General features: G+C 57.4%; 1 protein-coding gene across 2 annotated transcripts; it reads left to right on the top strand.

Annotated features, from left to right (window-relative positions):
- Window positions 1-735: 735 nt before the first annotated feature.
- Window positions 736-21,628, top strand: LMCD1 (LIM and cysteine rich domains 1). Of its 2 annotated transcripts, none has more exons than XM_059480109.1 (6): window positions 736-753; window positions 11,957-12,045; window positions 13,217-13,472; window positions 17,245-17,574; window positions 20,316-20,531; window positions 21,113-21,628. In XM_059480109.1, exons 2-6 carry the CDS (start codon window positions 11,957-11,959, stop codon window positions 21,266-21,268), a joined length of 1,047 nt encoding a protein of 348 aa, XP_059336092.1. In that variant the 5' UTR covers window positions 736-753; the 3' UTR covers window positions 21,269-21,628. The 2 variants fall into 2 exon arrangements, with proteins under 2 accessions (XP_059336092.1, XP_059336093.1); XM_059480110.1 differs by lacking the exon at window positions 736-753 and adding an exon at window positions 8,446-8,489.
- Window positions 21,629-21,866: the final 238 nt, after the last annotated feature.

Genomic DNA, 21,866 nt, shown 5'->3' with positions numbered 1-21,866 from the left:
TGTGCTCGGTGTCAGCCATGCCTGGGATGGGAGTGTGGTGGGACAGAACGACAGAGGGACAGAGGGACTGGGGACAGAGGGACAGTCCCAGGCCAGCCACAACAGGCAGCTTGGCTGGAGAGCCAGGGACTGCCAGTGCTTGGGTACCCCAAACCATCAGCCCCATCCCTGCCCACAGCCCTTTCTGGCACTGCTGCTTTGGGGCAGGAACATTTACCAATTCCATTCTTGCTTGCCCTCTTTTTTAAGCCCCAGGGACTGTGCTGCCCGAGCACAGAATCTCAGATTTGATTATTGAACAGGATGAGCTTTACTCAGTTCCATCCTCCCTGCGTGGGCAGGGACACCTTCCACTATCCCAGGTTATTCTGAGTCCCGTCCAGCCTGGCCTTGGGCACGGCCAGAGATCCAGGGGCAGCCACAGCTGCTCTGGGCACCCTGTGCCAGGGCTGCCCACCCTCACAGGGAACAATTCCTCTGCAGTGTCGCATCTCCCCACGCCCTCTCTGAGGCCATTTTCCCCATCCCCGTCCCCATCCCTGTCCCCTTTTCCCTATCCCCATTCTTGTCCCTGTCCCTCTGTTCCCGCCGTGGCCACGCCCCCCTGCGCTTCCCCGCTCGCCATTGGCCAGGAAAGTTTCGGGGCGATCTCGGATTGGCTGAGAGCGGCGCGTGGCCGCCGCGCCCGCCAATGAAAGGCGGCGCTCGGGCAGCGCGAGCGGCGGCGGCGCGGGAGCGGCGGAGCGGCCGGAGGTGAGTGAGGGGCACGGACCGGGGGACAGCGGGAATGGCCGTGATCCCCGTGCCGGGACAGCCCCGGGACAGCGGGAATGATCCCCATCCCTGTGCCGGGACAGCGGGAATGGCCGTGATCCCCGTGCCGGGACAGCCCCGGGACAGCGGGAATGATCCCCATCCCTGTGCCGGGAGAGCGGGAATGGTCGTGATCCCCGTGCCGGGACAGCCCCGGGACAGCGGGAATGATCCCCATCCCTGTGCCGGGACAGCGGGAATGGCCGTGATCCCCGTGCCGGGACAGCCCCGGGACAGCGGGAATGATCCCCATCCCTGTGCCGGGAGAGCGGGAATGGCCGTGATCCCCGTGCCGGGACAGCCCCGGGACAGCGGCAATGATCCCCATCCCTGTGCCGGGAGAGCGGGAATGGTCGTGATCCCCGTGCCGGGACAGCCCCGGGACAGCGGGAATGATCCCCATCGCTGTGCCGGGACAGCGGGAATGGTCGTGATCCCCGTGCCGGGACAGCCCCGGGACAGCGGGAATGATCCCCATCGCTGTGCCGGGAGAGCGGGAATGGTCGTGATCCCCGTGCCGGGACAGCCCCGGGACAGCGGCAATGATCCCCATCGCTGTGCCGGGAGAGCGGGAATGGTCGTGATCCCCGTGCCGGGACAGCCCGCGAACAGCCCCGGGACAGCGGCAATGATCCCCATCCCTGTGCCGGGACAGCGGGAATGATCGCCATTCCCGGGACGGGACAGCCCCGGTACAGCGGGAACCATCCTGATCTCCGTGCCGGGACAGCCCGGGGCACACCGGGAATGATCCCGATCCCCGTGCCGGGACACCGGGAAACATTCCGATCCCTGTCCCGGGACAGCCCCGGAGCGATCCCGATCCCTGTCCCGGGACACACCGGGACTGATCCCGATCCCTGTCCCGGGACAGCCCCGGAGCGATCCCGATCCCTGTCCCGGCACACCGGGACTGATCCCGATCCCTGTCCCGGGACAGCCCGTGGCACACCGGCAATGATCCCGATCCCTGTCCCGGGGCACGGCGGTACCGATCCCCGCGCCCGAAGATGCCCGGGCACAGCGGGCGCGCCGCGGGCACCGCCCGGCTCAGGAAGCCCGGGGTTATTCCCGGTGTCCCTCATCTCCGGCTGTGCTGCCCTCGCAGTGCGAGCCGGGGCACGGAGCCCGCCGCTCTGCCCTCCTCCCTGCCCTTCGGGGCACCCAGAGCGCTCTGTGCCCGCCCGGCGCTCATTCCGGTGCCAAAATCGCTGCAGCGACGCGTCTGCGGGCAGGGCAGCTGTTCGTGGTGTGAACGAGCCCGTGCGCGGCACAGCTGGGCTGGGCTCTGGGGAACGGAGGGAGGGAGGGAGGCAGGGAGTGCCTTGTCCCCTTGCAGACCCTGTGCGGTGTCGGCTCCGAGAGACGCCGGCCCTTCCTCCCGCAGTGTCCCGCTGCCCTGGCGCTGGGCTCTGGGAGGGATTCTGGCTGCCGGGCCAGAGCCAAGTGTGCAATGGCAGCAGCCGCTCCCGTCGCCTTCCTCTCTGCGCCTCTGTCCCCGCGTGGCTCGGGGTGAGTTCAGCAGCCCGTGTCAGCCCGTGTGATGCCATCTCCCCGGGCAGTGCCCTGGGGCACCCCAGACCCTGCCCTGGGGGGGTTGCTGCCCTCTGCCATGGGGTATTTGGGCAGTGCTGGCCGTGGGGCCACCCTGCCTGTCAGGCTGGGCAGGTCAGCCTGGCTGTTCCTGAGCTGGAGCACCTTCTGTCCCGCTGGGTTTGAGCTGAGCCGCTGCTGATCCCAAGGAAAACTTGCCCGGTGTCACCGTGAGCCTTGCCCGGTGTTAGTGTGAGCCTTACCCAGTGTTACTGTGAGCCTTGCCTGGTGTCACCGTGAGCCTTGCCCGGTGTTAGTGTGAGCCTTACCCAGTGTTACTGTGAGCCTTGCCTGGTGTCACCGTGAGCCTTGCCCGGTGTTACTTACCCGGTGTCACCGTGAGCCTTGCCCGGTGTCACCGTGAGCCTTGCCCGGTGTTACCGTGAGCCTTGCCCGGTGTCAGTGTGAGCCTTACCCAGTGTCACCGTGAGCCTTGCCCGGTGTTACCGTGAGCCTTACCCAGTGTCACCGTGAGCCTTGCCTGGTGTCACCGTGAGCCTTGCCTGGTGTCACCGTGAGCCTTGCCCGGTGTCACCGTGAGCCTTGCCCGGTGTCACCGTGAGCCTTGCCCGGTGTCAGTGTGAGCCTTACCCGGTGTTACCATGAGCTTTGCCCGGTGTTACCATGAGCTGGCTGCTGTGGCAGGGGTAGCCGGGCACAGGTTGGTGTTTGGCAGCAGGAGCTGCTGTCTGTGTGACCCACAGATGCTGGGCTGGGTTCCTCAGCACCCCCTGCCCTGCTCTCGTGACATACACGATGCTTCGAGGTGGGACTGGGGCACTCAGGATTCCTCCTTCCCTGTGTGCTGCCCTATTGGGGACAGTAAGTGCTGGCTGGCAGGGGCAGGCACCCCCGGTGTGGCCCTGTCCCAGCAGGAGTGGTCAGGGTTTGGTGGGACCTGCTGGAGGGACCTGCTGCTGTGTCACCCCAGGCTCAGAGCAATGTCCTCTCCCAGCAGGTCCCTGCTGCTGTGTCACCCCAGGCTCAGAGCAATGTCCTCTCCCAGCAGGTCCCTGCTGCTGGCACCTCAGCATGTCCACGGGTCCTGGCTGCCGTGGGGAGGGCACCTTTGGGTGCCAGCTGCAGCCCTCGGGAAGCTCGTGCCAGGCGCTGAGTGGGGATGGATCCCACAGGAGTGGAAATGGAGCCTTTTCTCCAGGCTGCTGCTGGGCTGTGGTCAGGCTGGCCCTGGCAGCAGCTCAATCCCTGCCTTGTCTGGACAAGGGCGCTCTGAGGGGCCCAGCTCTGCCAGCAGCCCCAGGCTGCAGGAGCAGGGCTGGGTCTGGACAGCAGGGAGGGCTGAGAAAGTCCCTGCTGTGGGATGAGCCCTGGTGAAGCTGTGTCTGCACTGGAGCCATCTCCCAGGAGCCTCTCAAGCATCACCTGCAGGGGATGCAGCAGGGAGGGCTCACAGTGCACCCCAAAAATGCTTCTGAATGCAGAAAGCATCAGAGACTTCCCAAAATGTGCAGCTGGACGCTCAGCTCCCATTGGGGAAGGGCCAAGGACAAGATGTCACCTTCATGTCACTTAAATCAGAGGCAGTGGCACCGCGGGCAGTGAAGGTGCATTCTGCTGGGGACCCTCGCTGTGGGCAGGGCATGCCAGGCTCTGCACAGCTCTGCACAGCTCTGCACAGCTCTGCTGCCTGTCCCTTCTCACCTGGACACTGCAGGGGGAAAACAGACATGCCAGCTAGCTTGTACTTCAGGAGGGATATGAAATGACATAATGAAAACAAGGAAGGAGAACAATGCAGACGCTGTATCAGTGTCTGCATAATCGACGTCCCTACATTAATGGGTGTCTCTGCAGCAGACGGCTGTTTCATTTCCTGAATCCTAAGGCGGGCACTTTTTCTGGGCATGGTGTGGAATACTGTCAAGTTTTAATTTAGCTTGGCAGTGTGACACAGCCAGTCTGAGCAAGTCGGGGAAGGCAAGTCTGGTACTCATTAGAGCTTGTCGCGAGGCCCCGAAAATTTGATTTTCAATCACTGTTGGGTTTAATTATTGTTGATGTCTTGCCTAGAGTATTCTGGGATTCTTTCTGAGGAAATTAAAGCAGCATGAGTGGGACAGCGTTCTGTTTGGCACGGGGCTTGTTTAGATTAAATTGTAGTGGAGAGTTAGAGCTCAGAGCAGGGAGAAGGCGATGGCTGGCACGGCGTGAGGGCTGGAGCGGGCCCAGCTGGCCAGGCAGCCCCTGGGCTTGTGTACTGTTCTCACTAAACTCTGTCCCTCTTGTCAGAACAAAATAACCCACCAAGCTAAAAGCACCCGTCTGAGCCAAGGTAAAGTTTACTCAGTTAATACAAATTTTAACTTTTTCTTCCTTGGGTTCTCCACGTGGGACTGGCAAACACCCGAAGCATCCTGCAGGACACGGAGCAGGGCTGCTGTGGCAGGGCTAAATGGGCTCCAGGGTATGCTCTGGGGGGCTTGGTGCCTCAGGGAGAGGCAGGAGCTCCCTCTTGATCAGCAAACCCTGGGTGCTTGAAGAGCCCTCTGCAGGTGTGTGCAGATGTGGATCTTAATGGAGAAACCTGCTCTGGGCAAGTATTTATAGACAGAGAATCATAAAGCAGCACAGGGGTTAAAGACCTTATTTTGGGACTTGGAGCCAGAGCTAAGCAGAGTCCAATGAAATGCAATTTACAAATTACAAAATCCCTCTGGTCCTGCAGAGAGGCAGTGTCTGGAGTATTTGCTTAGGCTGGGGATTTTCTCCTTTTTTAAAGGAGGAAATACTGTATTTCAGCCATGCAGGAAAGGCAGTGCTCAGATGTCCCATCTTGGAGCTACTGTTCCATTTGGAGATGGGGCTCAGAGAAAGGGGAGTGTGTCCTGGCAGCTACTTGCAGTTTTGGAGAGCTGGGGTTCCCTAGTGCTGGCACCAGCCTGATACCATCTCACCTACCCCCAGCACCCACCCCATGGCTTGGTTACACCAGGTGGGCACGGGAGGGTGAATTCTCCCCAGAGCATCCTGATGGCTGCCAGTGTTTGGGGTGGCACAGGCCCTCAGCTCCTGCCGTGGCTTCAGGGCATCAGCAGCCACAAGATTCTGTTTGTGTGCTCCTTCTGGAGCCCTCCAGACCTCCTCACTTCGTGTCCAGCCTGTGTGAGACTGTGAGGCTCGGGGCTGCTGCAGAGCGGCTGCAGTGCAGGAAGGGTGGGCACAGGGGAGGGGGCCCTGCCCTCGTGCCACCTTCAGCTTCCTCCTGTTCCCTCCACCAAAGATCCTTCTCCTGCTGCTGAGAGGGTATTCAGCCCTGGGTCAGTTGTTATATGGTTTGGTGGAAGCAGCTCCTGTCAGTGTCCTGAGGGCTCCCCATTCCCAGTGGCATCCAGAACCTTCTCCCCAGGTGGGAGATGGGGAGCACCCAGCTGGCCTGGGCAGGTCCCTGCAGACCACCCTGAGAGCCTTACCTGGGTGCTCTGGGACTCAGCACATCTGCTGGTTCATCAGCTTTGGGGGGCTCTTCCCGTTCCAGACACTTCCTCACATCTTGCTTTGGGTTTATAATTAAGTCCAAGTATCTGAAGCACTGTCTGGCTTTGTGAAAAAATCTGATTTTTCAGCATTTGCCCTTCTCTTATCATTAATTCACACATTGTTAGTGAAGAAAGGAATGCTGCCAGCTATGTGCTCTTGGAAGAGGGAGCTGTTTGCAGAGGCCTGGTTGTTGGAGCTCTGTCATCCTGTGGGCTGGGATCTGGCAGCTCCATTGAAATAGTTTCCTTCATTATCAGTGCCTTTACCTGCTCTTTATGTTGCTAAAATGAAAGGCAGCAAACTTCTTACTCTGCAGAGTTTAATACAATAAGTGCTTCCAGTATTCCAGATGATATCAACCCATTCACTGATGCCTGAAATAAATCCAATAGAGAGAATTTGGGATGAAGGACAGCCTTTTGTAAGGGAACTTTTTTCCTGTGACTGTGGTAATTGGGATAACGCTTGCTTGGAATCTGGCAGGGAAACAAATTGCTTGCAGGTCATGATTACAATGGATGTTTTCTATGAAAATGAGAAGAAAATAAATCAAAACATCCCTTTGCTGTTCTCAGAGCTGCAGTGGTGAATGTGTTCATTGGTTAATGCACGTCTGGGGGCAGCTGCTTGTCTTGCTCAGAGTTATTCCCCTTGCAGTCAAGGAGCCTCTCCTGAGACCCAGGGCAGCCCCCAGTGTCCCACCCGAGCTGCCTCTGCAGGAGCTCAGGGGACGTTTGGGCTGCTCTGTGCCAGCACTGGGAGCTGGTTCTGAGCTGGCCCTCACCAGGCGCTGGGTGCAGTCATGGAAGGTGAGAGCTTAAGGTCCCGTGCAACCCAAACCCTTCTGTTTGCTGGTCATCAGCAGCAAGGGAAGAGTTCAGCCGAATGGCCAACATGTGAGCTGGAGCATGCGGCATTCCCTTGGATGTAAACCCCTGCACCCTCCAGTTACTGGAAATCCAGCAGGAAGTTTGAGCTGGCCCCAAATCCATCAGGAAGTCTGAGCCAGCCCCAAATCCATCAGGAAGTTTGAGCCAGCCCCAAGTCCTTAAGGAAGTTTGAGCTGGCCCCAAGTCCTTATGGAATTTTGAGCTAGCCCACTGTTATTATGCAAGCTTAGCTCTATTATAGTCAAATCATGACAACAAATGATCTGCTCTCCATCCCATCCCTCAGCAATTGTGCTGAGCAGACTGGTCCCACCCATGTGAATATTGTGTGGCTTTCCCTGTTCCTTTGTTCATGGGTCTGGTTCAGAGTTAGCTGTAAATCTCCAAAACTCACTGCAGCTGGAGGAACCCCCAAAGGGCTCTGGAGGTCTCTCAGCCTCCCTGGAGCTCTCTCCTGCCATGCTGGGATCGAGGGCAGGGTGTCTGGTGCTGCAGGAAGGGTTGGATGGAGCCTGCCTGGCCACTGGGGAGCACGGGCTGTGGGGAGAGGTGAAACGAGGACCTCAGCTCTGAAGGGCTGTTGTGAACTTGGAGTAACTTTTTGGAAACCAGCTTTTCCTCTTCCCTCCCTAAAAAGGAGGGGAAAACATACTTGAGGTGGTTACGTGTCTCCAGCACCATTTCGGTCTCCAAATAGGGTGTTGTGCAATAAATGCTTTTGGGATCCAGAAGCCTCTGTGGAAGCAGCAGGGCCTCCTTTGCCAGCCCCTCCTGGGCCTGTGGCTGTGGCACTGTGTCCCCAAAGCCCTTTGGGGGCTAGAGGGACGTGGGTGGCTCAGGCAGCAGTGCCAGGATGGGGGACTGCCATGGGACACCCTTGGCACTGCCAGGATCTGCCCTGGTGCCACTCGTGCTCTGCTGGCACCGGGCACAGCACGCAGAGAGAGCCGAGTCCTGTGTGTCCCCTGCTGCCCCTGGGGGTGTGCTGGGCTGGGGGTGTGTGCTGGGGTGTTCTAGAGGTGTGCTGGATCCTCCATGGTCCTGGACTAACCACCACGCTGGCCAAGCTTGCTGAAACTCTGAACGTGATTTCAGGTCTGTGCTCCACAGGTTCTGCTGCCCCTGGGGACAGTCCCTGGCTCCAAACCCAGCAAACCTAATCTGTCAAAGTGGTTTCAGCAGAGCCTTTGGCAAAGGGTCCTTGGCTGGGGTGGGCTGGGCTGGCCAGAAGGTGACAGAACCAGACCCCTGTGGGGTCTCAGCTGAGCAGCAAACAGAGCAGGCTGTGCAGCTGCAACCTGACCTGCTCAGAGCTCCTGGCCAGGGCTCCATGTCACCAGACCTGCCAGGGAAGCTCAGTGCTCCTTTCCAGAGGAGTCCTCAAGCTCTGGAGCAAGCTGGGGCTGTGTTTGGGTTCTTTCCTTGTCACTTGTCCCTCCAGGCTCTCCATTTCCAGCTGCTCAGCGACTGATGGCCGTGCCTTTGGCTGGTGTAGCAGCAACCCATGGCATGACTGGTGTGCTCCTGACACTGCTCAGCAATGTTTCTGTGGGTAGAACAGCCTCGATTTCCTATCATTTCACTACCCAAGAATTTCCTCTGCCCTGACTTGCTTTCTGTCTTCTAGCAGCAAGAATGCTGTGAGGCACAGAAAGCCGAAACAGAAATCTTGCAAGGAGCGTCTATCTGGTCCTGGTGAGCAGGATTTGCTTTTCTTCAGCCAGTTTGTTGACACAGGCCTGGTTCTGGGGTTTTGGCACTTTTTTAAAGCATTACAAATGTCTCCAAACCTTTTTTGTTAAGGTGATGCCAAAGTTCAGCTGCGCTTCTCGGATGGGCTTGGGCATAGGTGGAGCCTGGGACAGAGCATTTGTTTCACATTATCTCACCGGCTTTGGGGTTTTTGCAGTGTCTTGCATAATTTTTGCACAGAAATCTCCTTTTATGCCGATGTGAGGAGCTGCAGCAGAGCGTGAGGAGCAGCTCAGTGCCTGGGCAGGACGTGCAGTGCCCGGGCACTGGCGCCTGTTGTGTCTGGCCCTGCACAGGGACGGGAGTGAGAGTGGCTCAGCTCTCCCTTCTGGAGGAGTGAGGAGAGCACTGTCCTCCAGACAGAGCCTGCCTGGCCTGTCAGAGCCTCCAGAGCTGCTGGCCCCAGTGTCTGAGCTTGCTGGGCACCCCTGGGGCTGTGAGTTCCTGCCCTAGCACTGCCCCGTGCCAGCTTGTCCGGGGAGCTGCCTGTGCTGCTGAGCACGCTTCTCCCTGTGCCCTTCCCCTTGAGTGAATGAGCCTTTCCCAAAGGAGTTTATTTAATCCAGATGTTTGTATTTTAGATAAACCACCACTTGCAGTGCCTTGCTGATGCTCAGCTCCTGTTTGACTCACTAAGATCGGAGCCAGCTAAACCCCAGCAGTTCGTGGTACCTGGGGCAGGGCTGGGAATGGTCTGTGGGAATCCTGTGTCTGTCTGTCCTGCACAGCTGGCACAGGAGGAAGAGGAGCTGCAGCATCATCGCTGGGTTTGCCCCTGAGCAAGATTCAGAGCCTGGGTCAGCCCAAGGACCCCGTGGGTCCCTGCTGGGGAGCAGCAGCTGCTCTTTGCCTCAGTCCTTTCCCTGCTCTTGGTCCCTCCCTTTGAAATTAGCCTCTTGTGAGGTGCCAAAGGGTGATTTAAATAGTGCATTTAATTTAAAGACTGCAGGACTGTGGCAAGGCGGAGAGTGCAGGGACTGCAGCCATGGGCAGGTACCACTCTGGGCACCTCCACAGCCTCATCCTGCTCTGCTGAGCCTCTGCTGGGCCAGCTGGAGGAGGATCCCTGTGGGTCCCTCCCAGGGCAGATATTCTGAGAGTCTGACAGCTCCCAGTGTGTGTGCACAACTGAAGAGTCAGGTCCTAGAACAAGCTCCTGCCTCGAGGGAGATAAAGACCTTTCACAAAACCTGATCACTGGCCCCAGAAAGGCTGGGAGCTGCGGGCCCTGCGTGTGCCACAACCCTGATGGGAAGGGCAATCTGTGGTGGGCACAGTGGTCAGAACTTGCCCAGCCCTGACAGGTGGCTGTCCCTCCTGGGGCTGGGGGTGCTGGGGGCTGATCCCTGGCTGCAGGGGAGGGATGGGGGTGCTGGGGGAACCCATGGGCTCTGATCCCTGCAGGCAGGGGCTGGGTGTGCTGGGTGTGCTGGGGGAGCCCATGGGCTCTGATCCCTGGCTGCAGGGGCTGGGGGAGCTGGGGGAACCCATGGGCTCTGATCCCTGCAGGCAGGGGAGGGATGGGGGTGCTGGGGGAGCCCATGGGCTCTGATCCCTGCAGGCAGGGGATGGGGGTGCTGGGGGAACCCATGGGCTCTGATCCCTGCAGGCAGGGGCTGGGGGTGCTGGGGGAGCCCGTGGGGGCTGATCCCTGCAGGCAGGGGCTGGGGGAGCTGGGGGAACCCATGGGGGCTGATCCCTGCAGGCAGGGGCTGGGGGTGCTGGGGGTGCTGGGGGCTGATCCCTGCAGGCAGGGGCTGGGGGTGCTGGGGGAACCCATGGGCTCTGATCCCTGGCTGCAGGGGCTCGGAGCTGCTGAGCTGGGCTCACACTCCCCTGGTGCTGCACTGCTCCTGCTGGGCTTGGCACCGTCCCTGCTTCCCCTCAGCTCGTTTTTCCAGGGAACAAGCGTGTCTTTCAGGCAGGAGCCTGACAGCTTCTGTGTAAACATCCAGGCTGAGATAAATTCAGCGTCTGCTGGTGTCACCTTGCCCTGGTGCCTCCCGCAGCACTTTGTTTTTGTCTCCTGCAGTATCCTGCTGCGTTCCTCACGCTCAAAAAGCCGTGTTTGATAAATCCACGGGGCAGGCAGGAAATAGGTTTGTTCTCCAATGTTATGGCTCCTGGTGTGGGTTTTTGCTCGTCTTCGTCCTGTTGGGAGGTTGTTAGGATGTCTCTGCAGCAGTGATCACCCAAGGATGGGTGACTTTTGCCTGTTTTCAGTGAGCAGCAAAAAGTGCAGCACAGCCACAGCCCCCCTTGTCACTCCAGCACCCCCTCTGCTCCCCAGAGCATCTCCCCACTGTATTTCCTGTTCACTATGGAAACCACCCCTAAAGTCCAGTGCCAGAGGCATGGAAACCTCCCACATTCCCAAAATACCCTTGGAGACACACCAAGGAGGTCCAAGCTGCAGTAAAGCAAGTTCAACACCAGGTTATGGCAGTGCACCTCCATGTGTCCTGCCTGACCTTCTGCCCTGCACAGATCCATTGCAGTACATGAACTCTGTAAACTGGATCAGAATGGCACCTGAGGTCTCTGAGGATGGGGTGAAGGTGGTTGCCCAGTGTGTGGGCATGTTCCCTGGGTTTGAGGTGCCAGCCCCTCCACCTTCCCTCACTTTGAAGGGAAACCCTTCACCCAGCACCCTTAGATAAACTTTGCAGGGTTGTGTGGACGTGGTCAGATGGTGTTGGGGGATCTGGGGTTTCATGGGACTCAAGGGCTGGCTGAGGGGATGGCTGTCTGCAGGGCAGTGTGCCCTGTCAGTGCTGTCCCAGGGAGCCCTAGGGACAGAGCCCTGCCAGCTGTGTGCTGCTGCAGCTGTGTGCTGCTCCAGCTGTGTGTGCTGCTCCAGCTGTGTGTGTGCTGCTCCAGCTGTGTGTGTGCTGCAGCTGTGTGTGCGCTGCTGCAGCTGTGTGTGCGCTGCTGCAGCTGTGTGTGTGCCGCTCCAGCTGTGTGTGCTGCAGCTGTGTGTGCGCTGCTCCAGCTGTGTGCTGCTCCAGCTGTGTGTGCTGCTGCAGCTGTGTGTGTGCTGCTCCAGCTGTGTGTGTGCTGCAGCTGTGTGCGCTGCTCCAGCTGTGTGTGTGCTGCTGCAGCTGTGTGTGCGCTGCTGCAGCTGTGTGTGCGCTGCTGCAGCTGTGTGTGTGCCGCTCCAGCTGTGTGTGCTGCTCCAGCTGTGTGTGTGCTGCTGCAGCTGTGTGTGCGCTGCTCCAGCTGTGTGTGCTGCTGCAGCTGTGTGTGTGCTGCTGCAGCTGTGTGTGTGCCGCTCCAGCTGTGTGCTGCTGTTTTGCAGATGTCGGGGAGCCAGCCGCAGGTGGGAAGAGGTGTGCCCTGCCTGCGCTGCTCCAGCTGTGTGTGTGCCGCTCCAGCTGTGTGTGCTCCAGCTGTGTGCTGCTGTTTTGCAGATGTCGGGGAGCCAGCCGCAGGTGGGAAGAGGCGCGCCCTGCCTGCGCTGCCGGGGGCTGTGCACGGGCTTCGAGCCGCACTCCTGGAGGTAACGTTGGTCCTGCCTGATCCTGCCTGAAATGGGGCTGCTGCTGACACAACACCTTGAAATGATGCTTCATTCCCAGTTTTTCCTCTTAAAACCACAGATTCGGGTAGATAGCCCCTGATAGCAGCAGCACACCAGGACAGTGCCCAGCTCGGGGCAGGGGCTGCTCCCTGCTCCTGCAGGACAGCAAAGGGGCTGTGAAACGGAATGCAGACATCCAGATGTCGCTCATTAAAAGAGAATTATTGCCCTCTGAGCTGCCTCACAAACACTGGGCTCCCCTGTGCTCTGGGGAGCCCCCCAGCATGCTGGGCCCGTGGTGGTGGGGCAGGGAGGCAGTGGTCCAGCTGTGCTGCTGCAGCTGGAATGCCTGGGATGCCTTCAGCTCCGCTTGTGATACCTCAGCTGTGTGAAATCCAAACTTTAAAGCACTCATTTGGTGGAAGTACAGCCATTTTTTTTATTGACTCCATTAAAGGCTGGCTGGACTCATTCTTACTCCACGATCCTGCTGAAATCCTCGGGGTTGTGTCAGAGTTACTTTGCCCTTTTTGCTATTAGTGTTTGATGGCAGTGCTGGCCACCAGTGTCCTTAGACACTTGTCTGTGTGATTTATACCCATTATCATTCAAATTACAGTCAATTAAGCATCAGTTCCTTCCAGCAGTCCCTTTTTTAATGGCATGTAAAGATTCATAATAGGCAAGGCTGGTGCTGGTCTGTTGGAATCTGGTGAGGAGAATTATCTCCAATCTCATGATGCTTGAAGGGGTTTCCAGAGTTCAGGGGAAGAAGCAGCTCCCTGTGGGTGGGAGACAGCAGATTTTGCATTGCCAGGACACAGGGAATGTGCCAGGACACACTGTCAGAGGGCAGGGATGGATGGGATATTAGGAATTGTTCCCTGGAGGGTGGGCAGGCGCTGGATCCCTGGCAGTGCCCAAGGCCAGGTTGGACACTGGGGCTGGAGCACCTGGGACAGTGGGAGGGGTCCCTGCCATAGCAGGGGTGGCACTGGGTGGGCTTTGAGGTCCCCCCAACCCAACCCAACCCATCCCATTCCCCCCTGAGCCTTTTGTCCGTGCCACGAGCCCAGGCAGTGTGTGCCCCTGGGCAGAGGCTGGCAGCCCATGCCCAGCTCACCCTGGGCGCTCTCTCGGGCTCTCCCAGGAAGATCTGCAAGTCGTGCAAGTGCAGCCAGGAGGAGCACGGGCCGAGCTCGGAGCTGGACGATGACCGCAAGGTGGGCAGGCTGCTCGCGGGCTCCCGGCACGCCTCGCTCACGGCCCGGCTCAAGGGCGGCGACGGCGCCCGCGTCTACAAGAGGAACCGCATGATCGTCACCAACCCCAACATCTCGGGCAAGGACCCCACCTTCGACACCATCACTTACGAGTGGGCTCCCCCCGGCCTCACCCAGAAGCTGGTAAGGGCACCCGGGGGCTGGGAGCAGAGCTGTGCCCTGCAATGGGGTACTGGGGGGAAACAGGAACCCGTGTGTGCCTCGGGGAGCAGAGGGTGCAGAGCACTCGTGTTTGGAGCACTGTCAGTAAGCAGAGCAGGTGGGAGAGGGGGATGGAATGCCTTTGGGGTTTATGGGTTTGTTTACATTTCTAGGAGAAGCCTTAATGGATTTTACAACTAGAAAGCTCTTAGTCTTTTGGTAAAGCCCATCTGCAGTAAAAGCATGGCTGGGGAGAGATCCCATCCCTGCTGCCCTGTGCAGCCCATGCCTGCTCCAAAGCCCCAGGCTGGATGTAAGAATGACTCCTCCAGGCCTTCTGGGGGTGTCTGGGCTGGGCACGCAGAGGAGCAGGAGTGGGGCTGGTGGGCAGCTGGGTGGTTGTGCCCCAGGGCTCCTCCTCTCCTGCTCTCAGAGAGCATCCCTGTGCTGCTGGAGGAGTCCTTGCCTGGGGAGTGGGCTCGCAGGCCCATTCCCGGGGTCCCTCACAGTCCCTCTGATGAAGAACAGCAGCCCAGCCTGTTCCAGCAGCCTTGAGGAGCTTCCTGCCCCAGGAGCAGGGGTGGGAGGGCTCCCCGTGCCCGGGTGTGAGCCTGGTGAGAGCTGAGCTCAGTGCCTGAGAGCTCCTGCCTGCAGCTCTGCCCACTGCTGCTCCCTGCAGCACCACTCTCATCTCAGCCCTGGAGCTGGGCATTTCTTCCTTACAGTTTAAGCATAATCTGGTCCAAATAAAAACAGTGTTATAAAGAGAGCTCAGTGTAAAAAGGTGAGATAGGGAGTGTGGTCCCCTTCCGAGGGCTGGATTCAAAACCAAGCCCCTAGCCCAGCTCCACCTCCCTGCCATGCCTGGTTTCCATCTGGACCAGCTGTGTGGGAAGGGGTGGAAGTGGTTTTCAGCATGGGGAAGTGGGAGCCAGCAGAGCATTTCTTGTGGGAAAGCCTTTAGCTGGCTTTTCACTGTGCTGTGGTGTAAAATCTTCTGGGTGCCATTGTTAGGAGTGAGCAGTGAAGAGCTTCTGCTCCTCAAATGAAACAAATAGCTGCAAGCTATTGATACCAATCAACAAAAAAAGCTGCTGAAAATGCAACCAGAGATCTTTTAAAAGAAGAATTTGGGATATAGGTGTGAAAGTCCAGCTGCAGCCCCTACAGCCAGACTGGTTAATTTGGCTTAAAGCCAGTTGTCCTGAGGGCTTGGACAGGCTGGGTTGGGGCTGAGCTGTGTGCTGGGGATGCTTCATCAAGGCCCTTCCCTTCCCTTCCCTTCCCTTCCCTTCCCTTCCCTTCCCTTCCCTTCCCTTCCCTTCCCTTCCCTTCCCTTCCCTTCCCTTCCCTTCCCTTCCCTTCCCTTCCCTTCCCTTCCCTTCCCTTCCCTTCCCTTCCCTTCCCCCCAGCCCAGTCCCACACTCCTGATGGTGGAGGTTTAAAAACTTTATGAAAGTTTTTGGTCTCTTTATGGTGCCAGGACAGGCTGGAATATCTCTTGGTTCAAGTAAACAAGGAGCAGGAGCTTTGGAGACAACCTTGATAAATTCTGGCTGGCAGATCAGCTTGACAAGCTTTGGGCAGAGGTGTTGGATGTCAGCCATTCTGGGGATGGTTTCAAAGGTTCTTGGGCCAGAAGGCTGTTAGTGCACAACTGCCTGGCTCCAGGGCTTTCCTCCTCAAGGCAGGCTGCAAACCTGGGACGCCTTTTCACCTTGTTTTGCTGAAGTGGATGGTCAATAATAGGAGGAAGTTCAGAGCATTCTTGTTAAGCCGTGCCTGCAGAAGTCATGAACCAGATACTTAGGTCCTTGGAGACAGGGAAAAGAACATATCATAAAATAGCCCCAAGATCCAGTGGTGAGCAGTGAAAACTAAAATGCTCTTCCTCCAAATTACCTGCACTCAGGCAGCATAGTGAAGCACTGGCCATAACAATAAGTGATAGCAGCAGAGGTAGCAACTTCTTCTTATACTTCATGGCAGTTTTTGGTGTCAGGTTGGACTTTTTGGACTTTTTCCCCCAATCTTTTCTCTGGACACATTTTTTTTGACATCTGCAATTATAACTTCAAGCATTCCCTTGAAATCTCACTGCCTGTCTGGGCAGATACTGCAACCTGCCCCTGAGCAGGCTTTAAGTAAGCCTTTAGAAAAGCCTTGAGGCTTTGCTTTCCTCATTCTGAGCACAAACACTTTGTGTTGGGAATGGAGTTCCTGGAGGTGGGGCAGACCAGGAGGCTCCAGGTGCCTGTGCTGGCCCCTTGCTCTGGTGTAAATGTTCATTAGTCCCGGCACATCAGTGGATTGAGGTTTCTCCCCACGTTGCTGCTCTGCTGGAGCTCTGCTGTGCTGGTGGTCCTGCTCTCACAGCATCAGTTCAGTTGTTTCCTGTCCACTTGTGGGGCAGAGCCTGGGAGGAGCAGTCAGGGAGTCCTTGTCTCTTTCTCCTCATTCCTCTTAGGATTCCTCGCGTCTGTGAAAGCCATTTGTGCACCAGGTCACTGCCCAGCATCCCACAGCTCTCCAAGCAGCTCTTCCCAAACTCCACCTTGTCCCACAGGGCAGCAGCCTTCCCAGGAAACTGGACGTCAGCCCTGCCTTGCACAGGGGCACGATGTACCATGCTGATGTCTGATATCCCAGTGTGCAGTGATTTAACTTGCACCCCAAGAGGGGGGAAGAAGCCCTGCTTCCATGGAATCATTATCTGCTGCTGTTGCACATTTCCTGTCAGGAATTCCGCCCATAGCACTGCTCTCTGCCTCAGAGGAGCCAAGCTGGAAGGCACTTGGAAGCTTTTCCTGACGTGCTGAAGAGTTCAGTGCTGGGCAAGAATTTCTGTGCTGAAAAGTCCAGCCTGAACCAGCCTGTGTGCCACAAACAGTTAAATCTCTTTGCTAAGTTCTTTAAGCTGGAGTTCTCAAGTGCTGACCCAGTAAGAAGGAAATCTAATGCAGCTGGATGCTGGTCTAGCAGGGAATGGCAGGGAGCCAACTGGCTGCCCTGTCCCTCTTCACACTACAATAGGAAAATGCCGGAGTGGGAAACTCCCTTCCCCTGCTTGGGCCAGGATCAGTTAACTGTGCAGCCGCCGTGGGCCACGGGCACCAACCAGCCTCAGACTGAGAGGCGTTTATCTGCTGCTGAGGTCCTGTTAAATCAGAGCCTTCATTTGGGGCACTTTGTGGGCATTTCCTTTATTTCCTTTCTGTGTCACGGGGCATCGGTGACCAAACCCTTCCCTCTGCTGTGAAACCAGCAGTCAGGTGGAACTGGTCAGTGTCACAGACTCACTGCCAGCTGCATTTTTCCTTGTTGTGATGATTTCAGTACTGTGTGTCCCATGCAGTGCATGGCTCTGTGTCCCCTGCAGGCCATGCAGTGCTGTGTGTCCCCTGCAGGCCAGGCAGTACTGTGTCCCCTGCAGGCCATGCAGCACTGTGTGTCCGCTGTAGTACATGCAGTGCTGTGTGTCCCATGCAGTACAAAGCCCCTGTGTCCCCTGCAGGCCATGCAGCGCTGTGTGTCCCATGCAGTACACAGTCTGTGTGTCCCCTGCAGGCCATGCAGTGCTGTGTGTCCGCTGTAGTACATGCAGTGCTGTGTGTCCCATGCAGTACAAGGCCCCTGTGTCTCCTGCAGGCCATGCAGCGCTGTGTGTCCCATGCAGTACACAGTCTGTGTGTCCCCTGCAGGCCATGCAGCGCTGTGTGTCCCATGCAGTACAAGGCCCCTGTGTCCCCTGCAGGCCATGCAGTACATGGAGCTGGTGCCCAAGGAGCTGCAGCCCGTGGCGGGCACGGAAGGCGCCTGGCAGCGGCGGCGGCGGCTGGCACGGCAGCTCCCGCTGCACGACCAGGACCCGGCGCAGTGCCGCGGCCTGGCCGAGGGCGAGCAGCAGCTCATGCACGACTTCGTGACGAGGTACAAGGCCGAGGCCCTGGGCGTCGGGGAGGTGGCGCTGCCGGGCCAGGGCGGCGGGAAGAAGGAGGAGGAGAAGGCCCAGGAGAAGGGCATCGAGCCCAGCACAGCCCCCGAGTCACCCAACGGGGCCCTGGAGAGCACGGCCGGGCACTACGTGAGTGAGGGATGGGACGGGATGGGGTGGGATGGGATAATGGGATGGGAGCTCTGGGGCTGCTCCAGGCTCAGGGAGCCACTGGTAATAGGTTTGGTCTCCACTCCAGGGGCAAAACCTCACAGCAGGCAGGGTGATCTGTGCCTTGTCCCCATCCTGCTCCCAGGGCATTCCCCATGCCTGCTGCAGGCTCGGTCTCATCACGATGCTTTGGAGCAGCACTGTGAGGGCCTGGAGGGCTCCTCTGCTCCAGCGAGCCCTGCTGAGCACAAGGGTCCATTGGCAAGGCTGATGAGGGGCATTCTCCTCTTCTTCATCTCCTTTCTCTGCAGCAAAGGCCTTGCTGGGCCACCAGGGTCAGGGAAATCTCACTGTGGGAGCTGGTTTCAGCTCTGGGTCCTTGGCAGGTTGAAATGTTGGGCATGACACATGTCTGGATGATATGGGCAGTGTTTCAGTTGAAAGCTGAACTTGATGATCTTGGAGGTCTTTTCCAACCTTCCCCATTCTGTGATGCAAGTCAGTATTTCCAAGTAGGCTTCTTACCCCATAAGACCTCAGATGGCAGGAGGTGAGGGCTCTGTCCAGTTAGCAGAGCTGTGAACATGGAGATGATGTTCCCAGGGCTGTAATCACTCTGGGGAAATGGAAACAGCTGCCCTGGTTCCCTGGGCACACAAATACATTTCCACAGAGAAATGGCTGAGATTCCTCAACACCCTTTTAGATTTATATCCCCCAGCGCTGTCTGGAGTGCTGCTGAGCAGATGCTTATAAAATATGGTGAGTGGAAATACCTTGTCCTGGTCCTTGTGAGGGTGACTTGCAGCAGAGGATTTAAAGCTGAAAAAGCAAATGGTGTCCAAGTGGTTTTAAGAGGAGATTCCTTCCTGCCATTCCTGCACTGAGGTTGTACATGAAAGAGCAGTTTTCATTTACAGTCCATATTGGGTAATGTCTCCCCTCTGCCATGGTCTCTTAGCATACTGCTGACTTTGAATCCAGTGGCACGGTAAGGATTTTCACTATTGCAACAAAACACTGAATTTTAAGATAAAAAATAGCCAAAAAAGGAAGGTTTCCTTTAAACACATCAATAAGTCATCCTAGCAATGAAGGTTTACTTAAACTGCGAGTTTGTCCTTTCAAATAAATAAATACATAACTGTGATGTTATTCTCCTTAGTTTGAAGCATCATTTCTCTCAAGGCACCAGCTGAAAAATGGAGCAGCTTTCAGAGCAGTGGCAGATCCTCTGGGACAGCCAGGCTGTGCAGCCCAGGCATGGCAGAGCCGGGGAGGACTGGGGACACTGACCCCATGTGCCTCCACATCCCTGCTGCAAGTCTGTCCCACGGGATGGGTGCTCTCACAGAGCTCAGAATCCTGACCCCCACAACTGGGAACTCCTCTGGTATTAAAGGTTTGATTCCTGCCCTGGAATCAAATCCAATCCTGAGGCAATTGATCCAAATTAATCACTGTTCCCAAAAGCCTGAGGCCAGCAATGCAGGGAGTGCTCAGAGTGCTGGTGGTGTGTGGGGGCTCCTTCTCTGGGAGCTGGCACTGCAGAGCAGGAGCTGGGCATGAGCAGGGTGGGAAAGCCAAGAGAACAGGACACTTTCTTGGCCAACACCTCAGCTAATAAAGTGTTCACTCCTCTGCCTGCATGATGGAGATGTAGGAGCACCAAGCTGTAATCCCACCTCAAACTTGAAGGATCACCTCTTTGTAGTGTGTAAATAGCAGGATGTGGAAGTTATACAATGCTTGGGAAAAGCCTTGTGAATAGATTTTCCCTGTGAATAATTTCCATAGAGAGAAACAGCAAAATAAGTTGTTTTTTTAACAGTTCTTGCTGGCAAGAAACTTGAGCTCAGGGCTGGAAGCTGCAGTGTTTGTTCTTGCTTTAGATCCTGCAAGATAGCAGGGCTGGCTGCTGGGGCTGTGGCCCTTGGGGCTGGCAGGGCAGAGGCAGCTGTGGGGTCTGGCTCTGGGCTGACCCCAAATCTGGGGCCTCAGGGAGGTGTTGGGGGCATGGGGCAAAGGCCTGGGTCTGGTGTGATGGGTGCAGAGCCTGGGAGAACCCAACCCAAACCATTCTGTGGTTCTGTCATTATACCTGTTAGAAGCTGTTGACTTCAATTGGGGTGTTTTTACTTGTCATCTGACCACAGGGCCATTGCCAGTCCCTGCCCCTGTGCCACCTGGAGGGGACACTGCTGTGCCAGGGCTCTGGTGGGGCACAGCAGTGTAACCACAGCCCCTGTGACACACAGGCTGCTCCCAGCTTCAGTGGGAGCTGGAGCAACATCCTGCCAGCCTCCGAGTGGAGCTTTAAGGCTGGCTCTTCACTAATCACAGGACTGCTCTGCAGGCACAGATAAAGAGCAGACCTACTTGGTCTGGTGTGTAATGTGCATGGATGCCATTAATCTTGAGATTAATCACATCTAATTCTGGCTCTTTGGCCTGTTAGAAATAGAAAACACTTGCTGAAATCTGTGGAGTGACAGCTGAGTTAGGCACAGACAGAAAACAGTGGGAAAAGACCAAAGTTCCTGATCTCTTTTCAAATTTACATCTCTGATGTGCTGCACCATGGGAATTCTTAGCTTCTTGGAGAACCTTTGTATTTTGTTGGGGGTATTGGTTTGGAAGGGTCCCAAAGTCGCTCGGAATGAGCTGCCCAGCAGTGTGTGCATCCCCCTGCCCACGCTGACCTCCGTCCCTCCACGCAGCGCTGCGAGGCGTGCCAGCAGCCCGTGCCCGGGGACTGCCCCGTGGTGTACGCCGAGCGCGCCGGCTACTCCCGCCTGTGGCACCCCGCCTGCTTCGTGTGCTGCCGCTGCGCCGAGCCCCTCGTGGACCTCATCTACTTCTGGAGGAGCGGGGCCGCCTGGTGCGGGCGCCACTACTGCGAGAGCCTGCGGCCCCGCTGCGCCGGCTGCGACGAGGTACGCACTGGGATGGAGCCCTGGGCCGGGGGAGCTGGGATCTCCTGGTGGGGAACGACCAGAGCCCCTGGGATCACCTGTGCCAGGGCACAAAGTGACCCGAGCCTCTGGGATCCCCTGTGCTGGGTGGGAGCCACCGGTGGCCCTCTGCTCCTGCCAGTGCCAGGCTCAGCCAGGGCTTCTGAGCAGCCTGGGCCAGGGGAAGGTGTCCCTGTCCCGGGCAGGGGGGTGGGACAAGCTGACCAAGGGGCAGGTGTCCCCATCCTGGGCAGGAGGGTGGGACAAGCTGACCAAGGGGCAGGTGTCCCCACCCTGGGCAGGAGGGTGGGACAAGGTGACCAGCCTGGATTAGTGGAAGGTGTCCCTGCCCCAGGCAGGAGAGCGGGACAAGCTGACCTTCACAGGTCCCTTCCAGCCCAGACCATCCTGAGATTATTCTGTGTACCCGTTCCTGAGCTCCACGGCTGATGGGCTTGGTGGGAGCTGTGGGGTGGCTCTCCCTGATCCTGCCATGCTCCAGCTTGGTGGGGTGGTGGAAATGAGCAGTTGTCTGTCTGTCTGTCTGTCTGTCTGTCCCATAGATCATCTTCTCGGAGGACTACCAGCAGGTGGAAGGGCTGGCCTGGCACCACAAGCACTTTGCCTGCCTGGAGTGTGAGACGCTGCTGATGGGCAAACCCTTCACCCTGGCCAACACCAGCCTGCTGTGCAGCACCTGCAGCCAGAGCAGGGCCTGAGCAGGGCCAGAGGGGCTCCCACCTGGACTGGGGGCATTGGGAAACACAGCACATGGGGAAGGTTACCAATTTAAGAGTCTGACTATTCACTTGCAAGCAGCTCCCTGTGCCCTGGCATCCAGCACAGCGTGAGGAAGGTGTTTCCTTGGGGCCCTCTTGGATCTGCCAGCGAGCCCTTGTGCCCACGTGTACCTGCCAGGAGCACCTGGAGAGGAAAGCAAAGGAGGGGCTGGGCTCTGCTGGCTTTTGTCAAGTCTGTCCAACCTTCTTATGACTAAGATCTTGCAATAGTCTTTTGGAAATAACACATCTCAACAGTAACTTCTGGCATACTAAACCTACAGTTGTGGTCAAAAACAAGGGGTGTTTGTGGTTTTTAAATCCTTACTGGAATTAGGCTAACAGGCTGCTGCCACTGTGCCAAGGCAGTGGGTTGGAGGAATGTGATCAGCTTGCTGAAAGCAATGGTGTAAAATTGCCACACGCAGCTGGGGCTTTGTCCTGTGCAAAAAAAAAAAGCCAAGGAGTGGGCACAGAGGGCAAGGGGAGAGGGGTAGGGCAGGCTGTGCCTGGTCACTGGCTGACTCAGCCCCTGGAG

This window comes from Ammospiza nelsoni, chromosome 11 (assembly GCF_027579445.1).
Source record: "Ammospiza nelsoni isolate bAmmNel1 chromosome 11, bAmmNel1.pri, whole genome shotgun sequence".
NCBI lineage: Eukaryota > Metazoa > Chordata > Aves > Passeriformes > Passerellidae > Ammospiza > Ammospiza nelsoni.
Note: the sequence above shows the minus strand (reverse complement) of the source record. Positions and strands in the feature narration are given on the sequence as shown.

Bases quoted from the DNA above. Each gene is read 5' to 3' on its own strand.
- LMCD1 (XM_059480109.1), top strand. From the start codon at position 11,957: ATGTCGGGGAGCCAGCCGCAGGTGGGAAGAGGCGCGCCCTGCCTGCGC. The intron at 13,473-17,244 runs GTAAGGGCACCC...TGTCCCCTGCAG, and splicing joins CCGGCCTCACCCAGAAGCTG to GCCATGCAGTACATGGAGCT. The intron at 17,575-20,315 runs GTGAGTGAGGGA...CCCTCCACGCAG, and splicing joins AGAGCACGGCCGGGCACTAC to CGCTGCGAGGCGTGCCAGCA.